The sequence below is a fragment of the Pempheris klunzingeri genome, chromosome 2 (genome assembly GCF_042242105.1).
Source record: "Pempheris klunzingeri isolate RE-2024b chromosome 2, fPemKlu1.hap1, whole genome shotgun sequence".
NCBI classification, from domain to species: domain Eukaryota; kingdom Metazoa; phylum Chordata; class Actinopteri; order Acropomatiformes; family Pempheridae; genus Pempheris; species Pempheris klunzingeri.
Genome location: NC_092013.1, coordinates 14,157,513 through 14,176,718, shown reverse-complemented (window position 1 = coordinate 14,176,718; position 19,206 = coordinate 14,157,513). Strand labels below are relative to the sequence as shown.

Sequence of the window (19,206 nt, the reverse complement as noted above, 5' to 3'; positions counted from 1 at the left end):
AAATAAAAATAGTGCTTTACCGAATGCTTTTCTACCTCGTCCTCTCGCTCAGCGCTCATAAAAACAAAAGCATGTGCGTGTTTTTCAATGACTATAACAGAGAGAAACATAAACTCTCTGGATTCATGTGGAGTCACTGATGACTGGTGAGCTTAAAGTAGTTCTGAATTTGTGGTCCTTCCTCTTGGTTAATATTCCTGTAGGTTATGTTCAGACTTTACCCCCCTGAATGTTTGTGCAGAGGATCAGCAGGCTTGGCCACAGGGTTAAATATTTGTAGTTCAAGGTTTTTTGCAGCTTATTCTTATATATTTGAGGTTTTCCATCCATCCATCACTGTTTGGGGCAGAGGTTTGATGGGGTGGGGGACTTTGCACGCCTCCTCAGCTGTGCTCCGGGCTCAGAGGCACCCCCTATGTGAAAGCATTCCGGATGTCGGCTCAACTCAAGTCTCATCTCACTCTCTCTTTCTCATGATATGCTGCTTCCTCCCTCAGCTCAGTCTGCCACAGTCACAAGTGGGTTAATGTCCCACTTCTGATCAGACTGATGTTACCGGACAAACTAACCTACGGCCTCCGTCTGTCGCTGTGAACAGCCGGTGATGATCGATTATTTCCAGAGATGTAGCCGAGGCTGCACACACACACACACACATACACTCACACACCTCCGCTACTTGGAAACAGACATTTCTGCGGAAACTTTTTCTCCTCGGATGGAAGAAAGTTTTGAGACAAAGCGGCTGCCACGGGGCCGTTTTCTCCCCTGTTCTGGTGAGTCGGGCTGAAGATAACTGAGGATTTATTCCTACTTTGTACTTTCAGAGATGATCCGTTTCATTTACAAGGCTGGTGGGTTTATGACCAAACATTTGAGTTTTCAGCCTCTTTATTAACAGAGGATTTAGGAAGGAAGGGTCATGTTTCGTAAAACGTACAATTGGGACATTTTGCACATGAACATGTTACAGTCATGTGTTTTACATCAGGCTGTTGTTGCTACTTTCATACTTTACTTGTGCAGGGTTTGCAGACTGTCAATTGTTATGTAATAACTTCAACAGAGTAACTAATGTCTGACAAACCAACATGTCATACAACACAAACCACCACATACCAAAAATACAGTAAGCCTGTGTGTTAAAATGGCCAATAGCAAGCAAACATTACATAATACCTATATATAATCAATGTGACTCTAGAGCTGTACAGTTTAGGTAGGTTTCCATTTTATGCTGCTATACTTACGCTTCACTACATTTCAGTGTGAAATATTGTACTTTTTACATGATTGTATTTATTTGACAGCTACAATATGATTTTACCCATAAAACGTGATCAGTTTATAAAAAAGTGATGCATTGTTACAATTGAAACTGTCAAACAGTGTGTAAATTAAATGAAAATAAGTAAAATAAAATAAATATATTAGGTGAAATTAAACTAAACTCCACCTAAACTGGCTGTGTAATCATTATAAATTATGTAAAGAGATTATTCTGAAGTGCAGTGGGTACTTTCACTTTTGATGCTTTTAGCTGTTAATGTGTCTGTGCTGAGCGACTGAACGCAGGATGTTGACTTATAATGACGTTTCTTTAAACTGTGGTATTGCTTCTTTACATAAGTACAGCTTCTGAATACTCCTGTCACCGATGTGTATAGTTCTTATAGTTAGTACAGTACAGGAGTACAGTATAGTACAGGAGCCAAACAGTCTTTGGCAGGTGCCAGTGTGTCATTCTGTGTTTTTCTGTCTGTCAGTGAAAATGGAGGAAGCCAAGCTCTGAGCGGCACTATGTCTTTGGGGGAGCTCATCGAGCTCCGCGACCTGAGGCCAGGCAGAGAGCAGATAGAGCTGACCGGCACGCGTTCGCCCTGCTCACCTCCACGCCTGGAGAGGGCCAATGCCCTGAGGATCAGCCCGGGGAAGGTCCCAGACCTGCTGAGCCGGGTGGGCATCATCAGAGTCCTGAGCAGCACTGAGGACCACCAGCTCACTGAGGAGAAGGGAGAGGGACACAACTTCCAGCCGTGCAGCCACGCTCAGCCCACGTGGTGTGACCTGTGTGGGGACTTCATCTGGGGCCTGTACAAGCAGAGCCTGCGGTGTGTCAGTGAGTGGGCTTACGTAGGCTGTCTGTGTGTCTGATTGCTTCTGTGCATATGCATGATCAGAAATGAGAGGAAGACGTAGCTACCAATGTAGGTGGAGGCCCAAGTATCCACGTGCTCAGCCTGTTGAAACGCAGACATCATAACTTTTACTGCTTGATTTGAGCGTTTTTGAAGGAACCGGAACCCAACATGCAAGCAGTTGTTTTAGTGGTTCTGGTGGTTTGATCATTATCGAGGACCAGAGTTGGCTGCACAGACCTGCATGCTGTTTTTGCTTAAGACTTGTCGTGGAGTCGCAATAGTCTCGAACTTCCTTTTCAACAACTGAAACCCACTAAAATGGAGCTGTGGTTTATGAAAAGCATTTAGTGTGCTTCTCAACAGCAATCTGAATATGAAACCGCAGTCACATTAATGAAACACTGATAACTGTTAAGACTTTGATCAAAGAGAAGTTTGATTTATACAGAATGACAAACTCTACATACACATGATATTTAGTGTCTCACCTGTTTTATTTCACAGCTGCACTCCACAGCAGGTTGAGCTGCCATTTGAAGACATGTTGACCATTTATTTTAGTTTTTATTGATATTGTGACACAAAAGGGAGAGGATGGTAAATGCAGCTGAGAGCCAACTCAGAATAACTGCAGTGACCATTAATGGCCAGAGGAGGACATCACTCATTTAGAATCGCTCTCTACAGTAATGTTGCATGTATTCATACATTTTGCAGTGTCTGTCTAAACTCTGTGACTTTCTGCACTTACAGACTGTAAGTTCACATGCCACTACCGCTGTCGTGCCCTGATTCGGCTGGACTGCAGCTGGGACCGCGGCTCTGTGGCCGACCACACCTGTGTTGTGGAGTACACCATAGAGACTGACACAAATGTGGTAAGGACCTTTGTATGCGGCAGTGTGAAGGGCTTCAATAGTTCAATAGTTTATAAGCAGCCTTGCTCACAGTCAGAAGTGGTAGAAGTCACTGTTTACTTTTTATGGCATTTTAAACAGCAAGAAATTATTTCCATATCGTTCCACTATATTTACCATTATATATAACACAATGGGTGAGAAAACTGGTGGCCTCTTCGGGTCTCTATACTTGGCATGTGACCTTGTGTGCTGCCTGGTTTGATTACATAGTAATTCTACTGGGTCGCTTTAGTCAACAAAGGAACTATTTCATGGCCAAAATCAGGAACCACTTTTCCACTGCAATAAATACACAGCTTCAATTGCACTAACTGCACGGCCACATAATTAAAGCTTACCTGACCATGCCAGAGGTTACCGTATGTTTGCTGTGAACAATCATGCAGGGCAGTACGAGGTAGGCCATCACATTTTAAAGAGAAGTAAAGGGATTTGAAGGGGAAGTTTGTAATTGTAACTGAAAATTACAGGTAATAATAAGCAAGAGTCCTCCGACAGCCGAGTGTACTGACGTGGGTGTACATATACAGTATATATATATATATATATATATATATATGACAGCAAGGAGTTCTGTGTTTTAGGGCATTTTATTACACTTATCCAGAGAGAATCTTATAATCTTCAATTAATGCATTTTCAGAAGAGAAGATGCACTAATTAATTAATGTCAAATCCTGGCGGCTTTACATCTAAAATCTTATAGAAGAGGATTCCTCACAATGTTTCTCTGTACCATAGTTTTTATAAACAGGTTAGTCGAGGCTAGCAGCTGTTCATGACAGCAGGGTTTGGTCTCTGGGTAACAGGTTTTATTTCCTCTGTATCAACCCTGGTTGCTTATCAAAGCACGACTGGAATGTAAAAACTTCAGCTAGCTGTAGTATGAACAGTAAGACGCAGTTAGATATGGTGTTGGTGTGACATGAACACGACCTGTTACAAAAGACAGCAAAGGTTGCACACGTAGAAAGACCAACAGAACAAAGAATGCAAGACAGGTTCATTTTGCTCTGTGTCAGCAAAAAAAAAAAGCAGAATCGTATCGTTTTTAATGTATTATTTACTTTTGTAAGGTTTGTGCCACTGAAATGTTTTTCCTTTGGTTCGGTGTAAGAACAGCTGGAGGGTTTCTGGGTGTAGCAGCCCACATGTGTTCACGCTAGGAGGCTCCAAAGTATTTCCTGCCAACATGTATCAGCCAACGTGTGTGTGCTGACAGCCAATATTGTAATGCAAAAAGATGTGACCTACACCTCAGCAGAGAGAAATAGTTATTTCAAAATGTTCTCACCAGTTGGACGCGTGCCCTTGTTTTTATGTCCTCCTCAGTGTTTTTACTTGAATCAATTAAGAGGGTACGATGTGGGTGAACAAAAGAGAAAAAAAAGGAGATTGTTTATCCGTCTCAGAATCATAGAAACTGAAAAAAAGCCTCTCATCTCAGTTTTAAATGCTGGTCATTTTCTAGCAGAAATTAAAGACAATCGTATCAACACACCTGATTATAGTTTTCAGTGGAGCGATTCACAGCACAAACGCTATGATCCCGAAACTGAGTCTTCATCTGTGGTCACATCTTAGCATCAGTCCCCCAGATGGTTTAAAAAGTGTTTACAGCATACTGAAAATTGTTTTTATACTCAGTCAGCTTATTCAGGTCAAGATCTGCACTGATACCAATTAGGCATGTTGGATTGGTACATTCATGTTATTTTCATTTGCTGTTCAGCTGTATTTTCTACAAAATGAAAATCCTGACAGTTGTCTTTCATAGTTTCCCAGGGTGACAGTCATGGTGCTCGTTTTGTGTCTTAACAATGTTTGATTTAATATTATTTTTTTAAAAAGAAACGCTCATCTTTAAGAAGCAGGTGACAGGAAATGTCAGGCAATTTGCTGGAGAAGAGACTCAGACTGTTAAATAATTTATTAATGAAAATGGTGATTGATTAAAGGAGCACTCGACTGATTTTACACATGAAGGTCAGCTTACTTGTTTGCCTTTAGGAAAATCGTAATCACGACCTTGAAGTTGTTGTAAACCCTTCACAAGTTGTCGTTTTACAGTCTTGCAGGGATGACATACTTTTGTAGGCCAACCCGAAACTTAACATCGCCGTGGTTCTCTCAACAAACAGCCAGCAGGATTTCTCAAATGGGTTTTGGGTTATTGCAGAAAATCAAAAAGCTCTGTGGCGAACAAAAGTCTGTGATACTTGAAGGTTTTTTTCAGTGAGATAATCTTCAGAAATAAACATTATTTGAAGCATAAATGCAACTGCCAGTAAAAAGCTAACAGTAGGATATAAACAAACTACACTATGGTCACTTGACTGCAGCATCACCATGATGGCGCTTACAATAGTTTGTATAAAGACAACGAGAGGCTGTAAAATCTTTTCATCTAGAAAAGATTTTCAAGAGTAGATGAGTTTCTGTGTGTGTGTCATGATGCCGCCGACAACCATCTCATTTAACCACTTGTTAGCAGCAGCAGCCTTTTGTGGGGTATTTGCTGACATATTTTATGTTCTTTGAACAAAACGTGAAGCTTTATTTTGTGTTAACTGGAAACCTTATTTCAGGCATCTTACCAAAAGCTCATCAAAAAACGTGCAAAAATGCTAACTCATCCTTCAGCGCTCTGTTAAGTAGTAAGTCACCATATAGGAGCTTTCAGAAAAAAAATCCAGTCGTGATTATAACCTGGGAGTTGTTGTGAACTCTTCACAAGATGGAAAATCGTTTTCTGATAACGTTAGGATCTCTCTACCTCTGCTGCTCCCCTTGGGCAGTGCTTCCTGATCCTGGTGCTGAAGGCCCACACATGGTGTGCAGCATATTGATATGGTTGTTGAGTAAGGTGAAATGAAAAATAAATAAATAATTATTGCACATGAAAAATGAGTTGCACAGACATAAATGTACAGTATGGACGAGGTATTTGAAATTATGAGTGAAAAACAGTGCAAATTAGCTACCATGTAGTGACTATGTACTATTTCTCTGTGTATTTAGGAGGGTTTGGTGTATTTCCCTCCTTTTTTTCCCACCACGCACTCTTAAACTTTTGAATACAGAAAAGGAAAAACTTAAGCAGTCTAAAGTTTTAGAGCTGAGCTATAATTGTGTGCAGCTCATCAGTTGACTAATAACTCCCATGTGCTCTCTGGCTGTGTGACCAGTCCGTCCAGTTATCACATGACCGGGGACAGGGTCAGCGGGGGGGAGAGGGAGCAGCATCCGTGGGAGGAAGAGGAGGGGGAGGGGGAGGGGGAGGATGAGAGAGACGGGGTGATGGGAGGGGTGAGGCATGTGGTATTTCCCCTCGGCGTCCAATCGCACCCGGCTGCGGTAGTTTTGTGTATTTTCCAAACCCAAGCCAACGGACCAGGGTGGGGCCTCGGCGGGGGGAAGGAAGCGAAGCAGCAGGGGCGGGGGCCCTGAACACATCCTGTTTCACACAGCCTGTAGTGGAAACGTGGCCGGCAGATTATAACTCTGAGAGAGAAAATCAATAACATTTTGGCGATTTGTCTGTTGTTATCGCGGCGCGGAAGATATTTGGTCGTCTGTGAGAGAAGTTAGCCGTCAAAGTTAGCTAGCATAGCCGTTAATTGACGTTAAAGGCTCCAGTTAAACCAGGTTTTAGTGTAAATTTAGCTAAAAGTGTTTTTTTTCTTTTAGCACTTTTAGTCGTGGTGAGTTAAGTTCCCGTAGTTGACTCTAGTGCTAAAGGTGTTGTCAGCATGACAAACGCGGCTAGCAGCTCGGACAAAACGCCCTCCTTCGAGATGACCTGGGGCAGCTCCACCAGCAGCGGCTACTGCAGCGAGGAGGACTCCGACACCGAGTTCGAGCAGTACTTCACCGCCCGGACATCCTTCTTCCCCAAAACCCACAAGGCTAAGGTTAATGCTAACATACAGAAGGTGAGAGGTAGACGTAAACGTAAATAAAAGTTTGTTAAAAGTCATGTCAGCTATGTAAAACAGGAAGTGAGACCATAGAGGTGGACGCAGAGCGGTTCCTCACAGCTACTCTCGCGTTATTTGATATTTCTCCTCTCTTCCTGAGGAGTTAAATTAGGTAGTTTTCTCATACTTTTTTTTTTAGGGGTTAAATGTCAGGGTGTGTTACTCAGCTGCACCCCTTGTCTGGAGCTGCTATCTGTCCCCAGCTGAGGAGATGCTTCCCAGCTGGGCCTGCAGGCTGAGGGTGGAGTTCCTGTTAATCTAGTTTTGAGCAAACAGGCCTGAGTGTGTGAACTTAACTTTAAAGTGCATAATCATCAGCTCTGGGGGGGGAGCAGACACCGGCCTTTGGTTCAGAGTTGTATTGTAACAAGCACAGACCCACAGATGAACTCGTGGTGAGACCAAACCCAAAAGTCATGTTTTGTGACGCACACCAGCCTCTCGAGTTTCCAGTCTAACACCCACTGTACATCGACTGCTCCTTCAGGTTTCTCACAGTGATATCGCAATCACACATGACTCATGGGTTGTTTTGGATTTGTTCGTTTTCTGTTCCTTTTGTCACCCACACCCACTCACGAATCAAATGTCTTTATTGAGAAACAGTTGCAGTTTACTGTAACATTCGCCTATTTCTGTCTCCGTGCACAAAGCAGTTTTTTTGGTTGTCGACACTTTCCGCACTGTATATTTTGGTATTGCACTCGTTTTGACTGCACGTAGAGACACGGTTGTTTCATATGTTTGTCCTCCCACTGTCACCACATTGGAAGTCTTGAGATGGATCTCATATTGATTTATTGAGTTGTAAACAGCAGCGCATTAACTCTACAGTCTTTCAATCTTCCCCAAGATTGTGGCTATTGATGTTGCTCCTGCTTGACGTCCATTTATCACCCTCCTAGGCTTTTGGATGCCTGCAGCTATGCCTGGTTTGTTTCTCTTTAGATAATCTGGGCCATGAAAACAGATGACTGCTAGATATTTAGAGACAATTTGAACATTTGTGCACAAATGCTCGTTTATGATAAGGGAGAAATCTGCTTAAGTAGCAGTTTAGATGTTAGCTGCATTCCCAGGACCTTGAGGGTAGTGATAATTGGACTTTACTCCTTAGGAAACCCCCTTCCCCAGCCTCAGGGAATTAGCTGCAGTACAGTATAAATTTGTGCCGCCTCAGAGTTGTGTGAAATTTGCCTTTTTTATACAGGAAATACCAACCGGCTGGTAGACACAGGAAAAACACTTATTGAGGTAACGAGCATGCAGATGCTGGAGGCCAAATGTGCATGACTGAAACATGACTGGGAGTGAGCGGTTGATGAGGCAGCTGACTTCACAGGATGTGCCTGAAAAACAAGGGAGGGCATTGTCTCTCCCGCTTGGGAGAGTCTGAGAGGGGAGGCTATTTTTATATGAATACCAAGTTGAGGAATGCGATGCAGGACCGTTGGTCTGCAGTCATTGCTAACAGCTGCAAGTTGCCCATAACCCCCCCCCTTCTCAGCCTCTTCCTCCCTCCTCCCTGCCTTTTCCCCTCCTACCCCGTGGGATCAGAGCAGTCAAACAGGATTGGGCTGAGCTGACGACATCTCTGCTACGTTGTCAGGAAGTTGAGAGTCTGATGCAACTGGTGCTCATTGTTAGAAATAACCGAACCTAACAAATTTAATGAACAACATCTTAACTAGTGTGGCTGTTTGTGATCCTCCTCTAAACAACAGTAATCAGCACTGGCGGAGGAGGAACTTGTTGAAATCAAATTTGGATGACACCACTGTTGCTTTGACATGAGAGCCTCACAACTCCTTCCAACTTTGTACTAAACACCCTCGTCATTTCCCTTATTTTGGCTCACACAGTGTTTTCATAGAACACCAGCATGTTGTAAAGAGATTTTTACTTGTGTAAAAGTCTTACTCAAGAAGGTCAACAATTCTGTCGTGTGTTTGTGATTTTACAAAAACTGTAAGATATCCACAAGGTCTGCAACTATTACAGAACATGACATTTTTAATGTCACAACCCAAGGCCGTATCCGGTGTCCATTCTCGTACTGGTGTGTGTAGTGCAGTGGTTTTTCTTGTTCCTGTGGTGGTTTGGAGGTGAGCACTGACACCTGGTGGTTTAACACTGTAACTCCTCACTGTCCCCTGTAGGATGAACAAACTGAGTGGGGAAAGCAGGAGCTGACAACTGCAGATATCCAGCAGAAGGTGAAGGAATACAACGCTCAAATCAACAGCAATCTGTTCATGAACATGGTGAGCAGTGACGACTCGCAACAAGTCCATGCATTTTAATGTGAAGCTGCTCTTCCTTCAGTGTAAAATGTTAATTCTCCTCAACAGAACAAGGATGGTTCCTACACCGGCTTCATAAAGGTGCAGTTCAAGCTGGCGCGACCTGTGTCGGTTACACATCCAAAGAAAGGAGGCCACGATGCCGGAGGGAGGAAGGCTAGCGGAGTGAAGCGCCGCACCTCTTTCTACCTGCCGAAGGACGCATCCAAGCACCTGCACATAAGCTCACGCACTCCTGCCCGCGAGGTCATCGAGGCTTTGTTGAAAAAGTTTACTGTGGTGGACAATCCTGGAAAGTTTGCTCTGTTTGAACGCAGCGAGCGTCATGACCAAGGTATTGCTCCCCACTTTTTTTTTTTTTCAGTATGTTTACACATTGAACTCTGACAACTTCATTCCTTTTTGAAATCAATATTTTTATGCTGTACACTCAACTGAGTCTCTTTATCTGCCTCCCTCAGTTTATGTCCGCAAGCTGTCAGATGATGAGCGTCCCCTCCGCCTGCGTCTGGGTGCTGGGCCCAATGAGAAAGTCCTCAGTTTTGTTCTGAAAGAGAATGAAACTGGAGAAGTCAATGTGAGTGCATAAAAATAATAGATGCAAAACAATGTGGTGGATCCCACAAACATGGTTAGTTTACATTCTGCATGCACACACTAAAAAGATTGTTCTCTCCTTACAGTGGCATGCCTTCTCCATGCCCGAGTTAAAGAACTTCATGCGCATTCTGCAGCGTGAAGAAGAGGAACACGTCAAGCAGATAGTGCAGCGGTACGCTCTGGCCCGCACTAAGATGCAGGAGGCTCTGGCTGGCTCGACCCCTGGCTGAGACAACACCATGCTGGGGGTTAAACGTGCACCTCTTGGCTGGACGATCGCCTGAAGGTGACCAGCCATCACTGCATCCAAAGATCCCTGAGAACACAATGCAAAACACCTCTTCGGTGAACGAGAGAGTGAGACAGGGCGCAAGACAATGAGAGAGAGAGAGCTAGCGCGAATGTGCGTGTGAAATGATGCGAGAGATGAGAAGTGCCTTACACCCGGAGAGTCTGATGTGCCTGAGAGAATGAGTTGAGAGAAGCGAAGACTGGCAGACAAGACAGCGGTTGTATCCAGTAATGTTTTTTTTTATGTTATTGGGTACCATCTGATTATCCTGTGATACCTCAGTTGTGTTTAAAGAAAAAGTCAGTGATGGTTTTGACATTTCTTGTATAAGTATTCTTGTATTCTTATATAAAATAATAATCCACAACCCCGTGCTGTAGTAGCAGATAATCACATGTCTGCAAGTTAAATTCGGCAAAGTTTAAATAAACTCAATCTGGTCTTTGAACAACCCACCATCAAAACCATACTGTTACTGAAAGGTATCTGGATTTTCATTTGACCCTGACTCAGAAATCTGCCACGTCCCCTCGACACCCCTGATGGGTGCAACTCTACTTTTTTTTATTTTGCTGTCAGTTTGTGAGCTTGACTGATGTGTGGACATTAGTCTGCAATTATGAATGTCAGAGAGAGCAGTGTCGAAGTCACTCTGATTGACTGGAATCCTGAATGAATATTGGTATACATGTGTTTTCACTGGAAGCTGTCATTCCTTTTATATCTGTGTTTTTTTCTGTCCTTTTAAAAGAAAATGTTCGTCTGCTGTTTCTAAGTTCACTTTCCTTGTATTCGTCTATGCACAAACCTATATGTAGCAACCTTCAAAATGTTGTGACAAATGTGCACTGCCTTCAGTAAAGAATTTCCCAGTTCTATCAAGTTTTTGTATTCGTTCAGATTTATTAATATTAAAATATCATACAGGACTAGAATAAAGTTCTAACCCTATTTAACAGAGTAAAATACACATTAATACCCTGTAAACACTCAAAGCAATTAAAACCAGACCTATAGATTTAAATGCATTTTTATGCCACCATTATTCAGATTAACATCGCTGAGATGATGATGGTGTCGGATCGTATAGAGTTTGGCTTTAAACTGGCCCCGAGCCTCCAGTAGGTCACATCAGCTGATCGCCTCGTCCTGCAGACCAAAACAGCTACCGCTAGCTTAACGTAGCCGCAGACAAAAGTTATGACAGGACACGACCATTTAGCCGTGTGTGATCAGGTAGGACGCTGACCAGAGGCGCGGTCGAAGGTGTCGTTTTGGGCGGTGTGGGCCAGAGATAATCCGCTGTTTGTCTCGGGAGACGTAGCTCTGCTTTGTCTGGTTGACCGTCGTTGAGCTGCTGAAGCTAACCTGCGTCAGCGGCAGAAGCTAACAGGCTAACTCACCTCAACATGCAGGTACCGTTAGCGAGTCATTATTAGCCACATTAGCCGAATATCAAGCGGTAGTTTCTAATAACATCGACTCCGTGCGTTAGGTACACAACCACGGGTGTGTTTATAAGTGAATGCTGCAGAGTAATTATCGTTATGAATCAGATTTAGATCGGTTTAGTGTTCAGTAGTTGTTTGGCCCAGTTTGTTAGCTTCCCATCAAGCTAGCACAGCGTAACGTTACAGTTAGCATTACAGACAGCTAAAGCAGACCGCTTCGACATTGATATTTATATATTTTTATATTGATATTTAGTACTTTCATCTCAGTTAAGTTTGGGAAGCTTGACAGCAGGTTTTACTTCAGCACCTTTGATGCAGTTGCGTGTCTGTATTGGAGAAGCTCATTTAAATGTGGCATTATGACTTTGATAACAACGTCAATTGCGCGTTTAATAGTCATCAGGAATGTTTTATACATCCATTCATCAAAAAAAGCATTAGCTCCAACTGGTGAACAGCCACTCACTAAACAAATATTAGTGTACTTCACAGTTGGCAGCAGAGTTACACATGTATTCAAACAACTAAACCAATGCAGAGAAAGTCAAGTCTGACTGAAATGTGTTTTCTCTGTGTGCACTTCAGCTTCACAGGTCCAGGCCTTGGTAAGGACTTGTGATTGAAAGTGTTGACTGGAGACTAACTATGCCTTATCTCTGAGGATGGGAGGAAGTGGATCCAAAGCCAAAGGTGTCTGGCCTTTCTCAGGCAGCGGAGCTGGCAGTGACTCAGCCAGTGATGGGAACGAGCAGTCTTTGGCCCGTCTCAAAGGTTCCAGAAACGCAACACCATTTGTTTTTACCAGGAGGAGGTAAGTAGCACCTGATGGGGAAATAATGAAGGTTTGGCGAATCCGAATCAGAAAACATTTCCTTATGCTTATCTAGTGGAGGTAGTTCCGGTTTCATCCAGGGAGCTTTTTGAGATATCAATATCTTGGATTTCTGGCATTCAAATACAAGGAAATGTGAACATATCAGAACCATTTTATGCTTCAAATACAGATATTTTACGCTTCTATTATGCAGTTTAAAGTAGATCAAAAATAGAGCGATGACACGAAGCAAAGGGGGCGTGGGATGGCGAATGATATTCAACTAAAGCCGGATGGAGGCAGGGATGCTGCGTTTCATGGTCAACGCCCTCACCTCACCAAAATATAGTCTGTTATGTTTTACAACTCTCAACTGTGTGTTTCTAGAGATCTTGTCCCAATGAAAACTGTGGATTTCAATTCAATTATTTAATTCATCTACAATAGGGCAGTTTAAAATAGTAGATACCAGAGCACATATGCAACTCAATAAAATGCACTAAAAATAAAGAAATAGTACAGTTAAAGCTATCTAGCAGAGTTACGGGAGCAGGACCCTTCCTCAACTGTGCTACTTCCAGCATTACTATAAATACCCTCACTGAATCTGGAGTGTGGATGCCATCTAACCATCCCGATTGGATGACGAGCTGTTTGGATGAAATCATGACCACCACGTCTAAAATGTCCATCAGACCATGCCAGCAGACTCGGCAACAGAAGCCGAAAACTCCTCAGCTGCAACATCACTCATGCTCCAGCGAGTAATATTAATTACCAGCCTTCATCAAAAATTTCTGACTGGATTGTTAAGTCAGTCTTAAAAAACATACTAAAAGTTAAAGGAATTCCATTTCGTAGAATATACAACAAAGCAAAGCTCCCTCACCATCATCTCTTTCTGGGTGACTTCAACATACACATCCTAACAATATGTTGAGACATCAGTGCCCCTTTTAAAGGTACAGCAGGGACCCCCAGCTCAAAGACAGCAGAAAGATCAGCAACAAAAGCAAACATGGGGGTCATCCATTAGAACAAACAAACATGAGGGTTTAGGCAACCACCAATTTACTGCACCAGGAAATTTGCACCATATGCAGTAACTTTAATGATGCAGGATGCATCATGTCCGAGTGCTGCTTCCTTGATGCCTCCTCCTTCTGCAGCAGAGGCTACGCCCATCTGGCAAACCCAATAAAACCAGTTAATCTGGCCAGCTTTGTCTTTTCCTGCAAAGTACAGTCACTGCTGACCCTTGCAAACTCCTTGCAATACCATGAATACCAGAGCATAGCATGAACAGATCCGCTCTCCATCTCTGAGTCTGGACAAGTGGCTACTATATTCTGGTTTCACCACATACTCTCCCTGTCTGGCATTTCTCCCATCCATTAGTTCCATCAGTGCAAACACTCCTTCAGGATCCGAGCTGCTGCCTCGACATCCTACAATGGCATCCCAGATTACTTTATACAAATCATGGGTTTCTGGTCCTCCCAAGCGGATCACCTCTACATCCGTTCAGATCTCAAAGATCTCTGATCCGCTCAGTCTTATCTTAAGTAAGTGGAGGTTTTGGGGGTTTGTCGTGCCCAGATTCCCTAGCTAAGCTTCCCCACAATACAGACACCAAGGGAAAGAATCACGAGTGAGTTTCGATCCTTGCTCACCAATAATTTTTCTTTATATAAATCATTTAAAGACATCTTGTTGATGTATGGTCCTTGCTACTGAATAAATAGTTATAACACTAACTGTCACATGCTGTGTGATAATCTCTGCACATTAAACTGGCCTAGATGACACTGGGGATAAGTGAGAAAATATATGAATGTGTTTGTGTGTTTTTGGGTAAACTGACCATATACTACTACTCAATTTACCTGTGACATGTAGTTTTAGACTGATGTTTAATTACTGTGTTGGCAGTTCTTTGTACTATGACGAGGACGGGGACCTTGCCCATGAATTCTATGAAGAGACGGTGGTGACGAAAAATGGCAGAAAGAAGTCCAAGTTGAAGAGGATTCAGAAAAATCTGATTCCACAGGTGAGGAAAGGCCACATTTTGGCAATGCTGATATGGTTGAATGATTTTTTTTCTTCGAGTGATTTGATAATTGTTTATGTCATTTTTCAGGGAATTGTGAAGCTCGACCACCCCTGTATTCATGTAGATTTCCCCATCGTCCTCTGTGAAGTGTGAAAAGTTGCACAGGACTGATCTACTATGAAGTGCAGCCACAGGTACTCGTGTCGGAGCAAAGTCTTACTCCAGTTTCCAAGCGTTGCAGTCAAAACTGGAACTGTGGCCTGGAGAGAAAATGAAAAATGATGTTGTATTAAACTGGTATATCCAATGAAATGTTATACATTTGAATTCAACTGTGGTCAGAGGGTCCCCCGTTCTCAAAAATCCATATTTTGATATTCACTAAAGTAGTGACGGTACCGGTTGTGTGTCCACTTCCCAGCTGATATGTAAGCAGTCTTAGAGAATACATAAAATGAAGTTGTATTTCTCTTGTGAGTTTTTTGCAGGGAAAAACATCCTTGATGTGAAAAGGCTTTAACAGTTTATGCCTTCTGTGAGACGTAGAGTGAAACTGTATGTGTCTTCGTATGTGTACATGTGTGCACTTTGGATTGTTTGAGTGAATGTGTGTGGGCGGGATCGAAGATATGGTTACAGGGTAGAATAATGAAGGATTGTCAAATTTATTGTATATATGGTCATGTTCTGTGTTGTTACGTCTGAGTCTGTCTCAGTTACCGAAGCTCAGACCTGCACTAGTGAACATAATGTACTGTAAATAATTTCAGATTTCTTAGTTGGAAATACTTGAATAAATGGTTTACTGAGCTGGATATTTGAGTCAGGAAATGTTTCTGTTATGTTACACAAAACAACACCTGACTTTTTGGTCCCACACGCGTCTTACTTTGGATTTAAACTGATGAAAAGGTTCACGTTTAAAGGAATAACTCCACACTTGGTGTTTGACACCACTCTCATATCTGTCTTTGGTTTTGTGTGGATTAAACATACAGGATATATTGTATATATACTACATAGTATTGTGCGTTGGTGTGCTTTAGAGGTGCTGGTGGGTGGATTATTTTTATTTTATTTTTTAGGTTTTCTGGCTCCAGCTTCATATTGAATGCACGAAAATTATAGTGGTATTGATAATAAATGTATTTTCCCAAAATGTTGAACTATTCCTTTCAGTTACCAGAAATCTGGAAATAACCTCAGCTGTATAATGTGTGCACAGTAAAAGTAAATGGCCAAGTTGAAATTGCATTAATTCAAGCAGTCACTTTAAAAAATGTAGTCAGCAATTCCTGTACTTCCATGACGGCTGTAAGTCCACTTTATTTTTAGCTCTTCCTCATTGCCTTATTGAATTTCAGTCCGCCTTGCCGAGCTGTTCGACTGCTGTATGCAACAAGAGCCAGTTTTTTTTTCATCTCTTTTGAACAGTTGCCTCCTGGTCGTGCAAAAATGGAAATAATCCACAGACATTGTTTTGAAGCACAACTAATGAACGCTTCCATAACACATAAGGTGCATCACCTCTAGATGGCAGCAGAAATCTACACCTGTCCTAACTTAATGAGTTCATGAGTGATTATATGTGGTGTTTGTTGCATCACGTATGTTTACTCTCTTCCCTCTAATGATAATCCTGTGCAGTTAGACTGTCCAAAAATGCTGAAGATGTAATTAAATGTAGTCTGAGGTAAAACGCTCAAAGGCTCAAATCCAGACCAGTTGGGTCTGATGCTGCCAGCTGGCACAATATCAAACTTTAATGGCAATGTAAACATATTTCAGTGTGCATAGTTGACAAATCCCCACAATAAGTGGGTAGTGCTTCCTGTGCAGGCATTCTCTGGTGTCTGTAATTGTGTGGAATGTGGTTGGGAGTGTTTTTGGGCCAGAGGTCAGTCACTTTGATGTGTTTCCTCTCCACTGGTCTTTGATGTTTTGCTAAAAGTCCAGCCTGCATTATAAGGATGAACCCTTTCATGCAAAGCCATAAAAATGTATGAACTTCATGAATATGACACTGCATAGCCCTTTTTGTGATCTATACAATGTGTTTATAAAAGGGAAAATTTGTCCATGTGGCTGTGGTTGAGAGAGAGAGAGTCATAAATTATCAGCAGCCTTGAAAAGGAACTACAACATGCTTTGAATTATAAACAGTAAAAGAGAGATATTGTTTTCTGTGGGATCACATACTGTAGCTGTTTAAAGTAAGTCAGCAGTGTTCACAGTTGGATTATGTTACTTTATTCCTCTTTTTGAGGTATTGCTGGATTATACTCAGCACATGTAACTGATGAAACTAAATAACTGAACAAATTATACAAGGAAAATTGATGTCCAGTGTATCCAATCGATACATGAAAGTAGGTTTAAGTGCAAACTGCAGCAGTGGAATGTGTACACCAGTATATGTTTTGGGGCCTTATAGCACATTTAGGTGCGTCTCTGTCATATTTTAGTACTCATACACAGGTCGGGGTTTAAATCTTGTGTTGGCCAGTATCGTCAGAGCAAATGAGGCAGTAAACTTTTATTACGGTAAAATCCAATTGTTCTAATGAAATTCCACCCATCCCAGTTTACCAATTCACACGATTACCAAAACATATCGCAATTGGGACGCAAAGTGAAGGTGGCAGGGCGTGTTTCCAGTTTCCTTGTCATTGTTTTCGCTTCCTGAGGGTCCCTGACTTCTGCTGATGTAACGCTTGGGAGTCAGAGGTCAAAGGGAAGCCGAGGCTGGAGGGAAACCACGCCATTCCTTTGCCCCTTTCCCTCCCTCTTCAGTCACATGGGTTGCTCATGTTCTACATTTTCCTTAAACACACACAGAGGCAGATGGAGAGAGAGAGAAACTGATGACATGGTGAGGTGAGTCAGCAAAGCTCAGAAAATAAACAGCGGAACGGAGCCTGACACAGGAAAACATCTCACTTCCAGGTCCCCACCTAACCCCGATCATGTGCTCCAGCATCCTTCAGCTCACGTGTGTGTGTGTGTGTGTGTGTGTGTGTGCAAAGGAAAAAGTGCAACTCTCAGAGGAACACCTTTCATCAAAAGCCACTCCTGGACTTCTTTGACAGCTGTTCACGCTCAGATTTCTATCCTCCAGTTTACACAGTTGCTTAAAGTCTGAAAACAGGTTGTTAATTTGGTTAATTATGTGTCAGTGCATGGCCTCTGCCCTGCTCTTCCTTGGCCATTATCCATCATGCCTAACCCCGGCCCTGCACTGTCCTATCTGCTGTACTTGGCTACATGTCGACGTGCCGTACTTGGATACTTCACTGAGCCATTGCCAGTGGCTGTCATCACATGCCTCAGGCAGCAGTGACATCTGCATGCCAGATGCCCTGTGCCCACCGTCTGAAGTGTGTTCCAAGCTTTAGTGGAAAGAACATTAAAAACCTTCACTCAAGTAGCAACACGACAGATAACAACTAACAAAACCAGTGCTCAGGTTGTTTCTTTTGAATTAGCATTTTGAATAATTTCTCATGTACAGGTATAAATGGTACTTTAATGTTGTAGACTGTAACATGAGAACATTGAATTAGGTACATTTACAGGTGCCGTTTTGTGGTACTTTATACTTAAACCCTGTTGTGTCTTACTCTACATTTATCAGAAAACTATTATTATTTGGCAGATTTACATTTTCAGGATAATGACCAGCTTGATGCATTGATATAGAGATAAGCAACCAAATAGTATATAAAGTAGGTAAAACTTGATTTTCCTTGCTCAGCTACAAATCACAAATCACAATTTGCCCAAGGGGGCTTTAAAATCTGTCCCTGTGCAGCAGCAGCAACTGAATTTTCCCTCTGGGGATCAATAAAGTCTTATCTTATCTTATGTTATCTCTTACTTGTGATGGAATATTTGTGTGGTACTGCAACTTAAGTCCTGCTGCTGGGATAGTATCTCAAATAAAAGATCTCACTGCCTCTTCACAAGTGGTTGCTGTGTTGTTTTTTTAATCTGTGGTATTCTAACAGCTCCAACTCTTATAACAGATTGGTTGTTTTGCACCTTTAATATCTGATCAAATGGCACCCGCACAGTAGACACTGAGAGAATCAGTCTGCTAATTCATCACTAAGGATGTTTTTTCAGTTCTATGTTTGATAGTGTTTAAACATTTAATGCTGTAGAGGAATCCTTAACATTTGAACAAATGCTGAATACTCCACTTTCAGGTGTTTCAAGGACCTTATATTTCCAACCTAAGGTGATTTCTAAATTACATAGTATTTATAACCTTAACCCATAACAACCCACAGTGACACCGGTGTCACAGACCTTTTAAATATTCTGTAAATTTCCCTTTACAGCTATATCCTTCAATAAGTCCCCCAGAGACAGCTACTAAACATCCTGGTGCAGTCATTTGACCAAGTGTCAAATTGTCTGTCTGATTAAAACCTGTGATACAACTAGCTAATTTAAAATAGCTTGTTTTTGTTATTAAAAGGTAAGTTTCACACAGTTTAACAATTCCAGTACTGTCCTAGATTACAATTAACCTGTCCTGACCATATTTCATGAAAAAGTTGATAGATATGGACAGTAGGGGTAGTATCTCAAAAATAAGTTCAGAAATGTTTTCCTTGTGGTCCATTTAGTCTTAGTTTTAG

General features: G+C 42.1%; 2 protein-coding genes across 2 annotated transcripts; both read left to right on the top strand.

The window, feature by feature from the left end:
* Window positions 1-515: 515 nt before the first annotated feature.
* LOC139217722 (ras association domain-containing protein 1-like) lies at window positions 516-10,567 on the top strand. Its single transcript, XM_070849135.1, has 7 exons — window positions 516-776; window positions 1,767-2,119; window positions 2,895-3,019; window positions 9,201-9,305; window positions 9,393-9,678; window positions 9,806-9,921; window positions 10,028-10,567. The coding sequence occupies exons 2-7, from the start codon at window positions 1,801-1,803 to the stop codon at window positions 10,172-10,174; spliced, it is 1,098 nt and encodes a 365-aa protein (XP_070705236.1). The 5' UTR covers window positions 516-776; window positions 1,767-1,800; the 3' UTR covers window positions 10,175-10,567.
* Window positions 10,568-11,337: 770 nt separating this feature from the next.
* Window positions 11,338-15,660, top strand: tusc2a (tumor suppressor 2, mitochondrial calcium regulator a). Its single transcript, XM_070842918.1, has 4 exons — window positions 11,338-11,651; window positions 12,276-12,501; window positions 14,437-14,557; window positions 14,648-15,660. The coding sequence occupies exons 2-4, from the start codon at window positions 12,353-12,355 to the stop codon at window positions 14,711-14,713; spliced, it is 336 nt and encodes a 111-aa protein (XP_070699019.1). The 5' UTR covers window positions 11,338-11,651; window positions 12,276-12,352; the 3' UTR covers window positions 14,714-15,660.
* Window positions 15,661-19,206: the final 3,546 nt, after the last annotated feature.

Excerpts from the sequence above, each read along its gene's own strand:
- LOC139217722 (XM_070849135.1), top strand. The coding sequence starts at position 1,801 with ATGTCTTTGGGGGAGCTCATCGAGCTCCGCGACCTGAGGCCAGGCAGA. Across the intron at positions 2,120-2,894 it reads GCAGAGCCTGCGGTGTGTCA|ACTGTAAGTTCACATGCCAC; the intron begins GTGAGTGGGCTT and ends CTGCACTTACAG. Across the intron at positions 9,922-10,027 it reads ATGAAACTGGAGAAGTCAAT|TGGCATGCCTTCTCCATGCC; the intron begins GTGAGTGCATAA and ends CTCTCCTTACAG.
- tusc2a (XM_070842918.1), top strand. The coding sequence starts at position 12,353 with ATGGGAGGAAGTGGATCCAAAGCCAAAGGTGTCTGGCCTTTCTCAGGC. Across the intron at positions 12,502-14,436 it reads TTTGTTTTTACCAGGAGGAG|TTCTTTGTACTATGACGAGG; the intron begins GTAAGTAGCACC and ends CTGTGTTGGCAG. Across the intron at positions 14,558-14,647 it reads AGAAAAATCTGATTCCACAG|GGAATTGTGAAGCTCGACCA; the intron begins GTGAGGAAAGGC and ends GTCATTTTTCAG.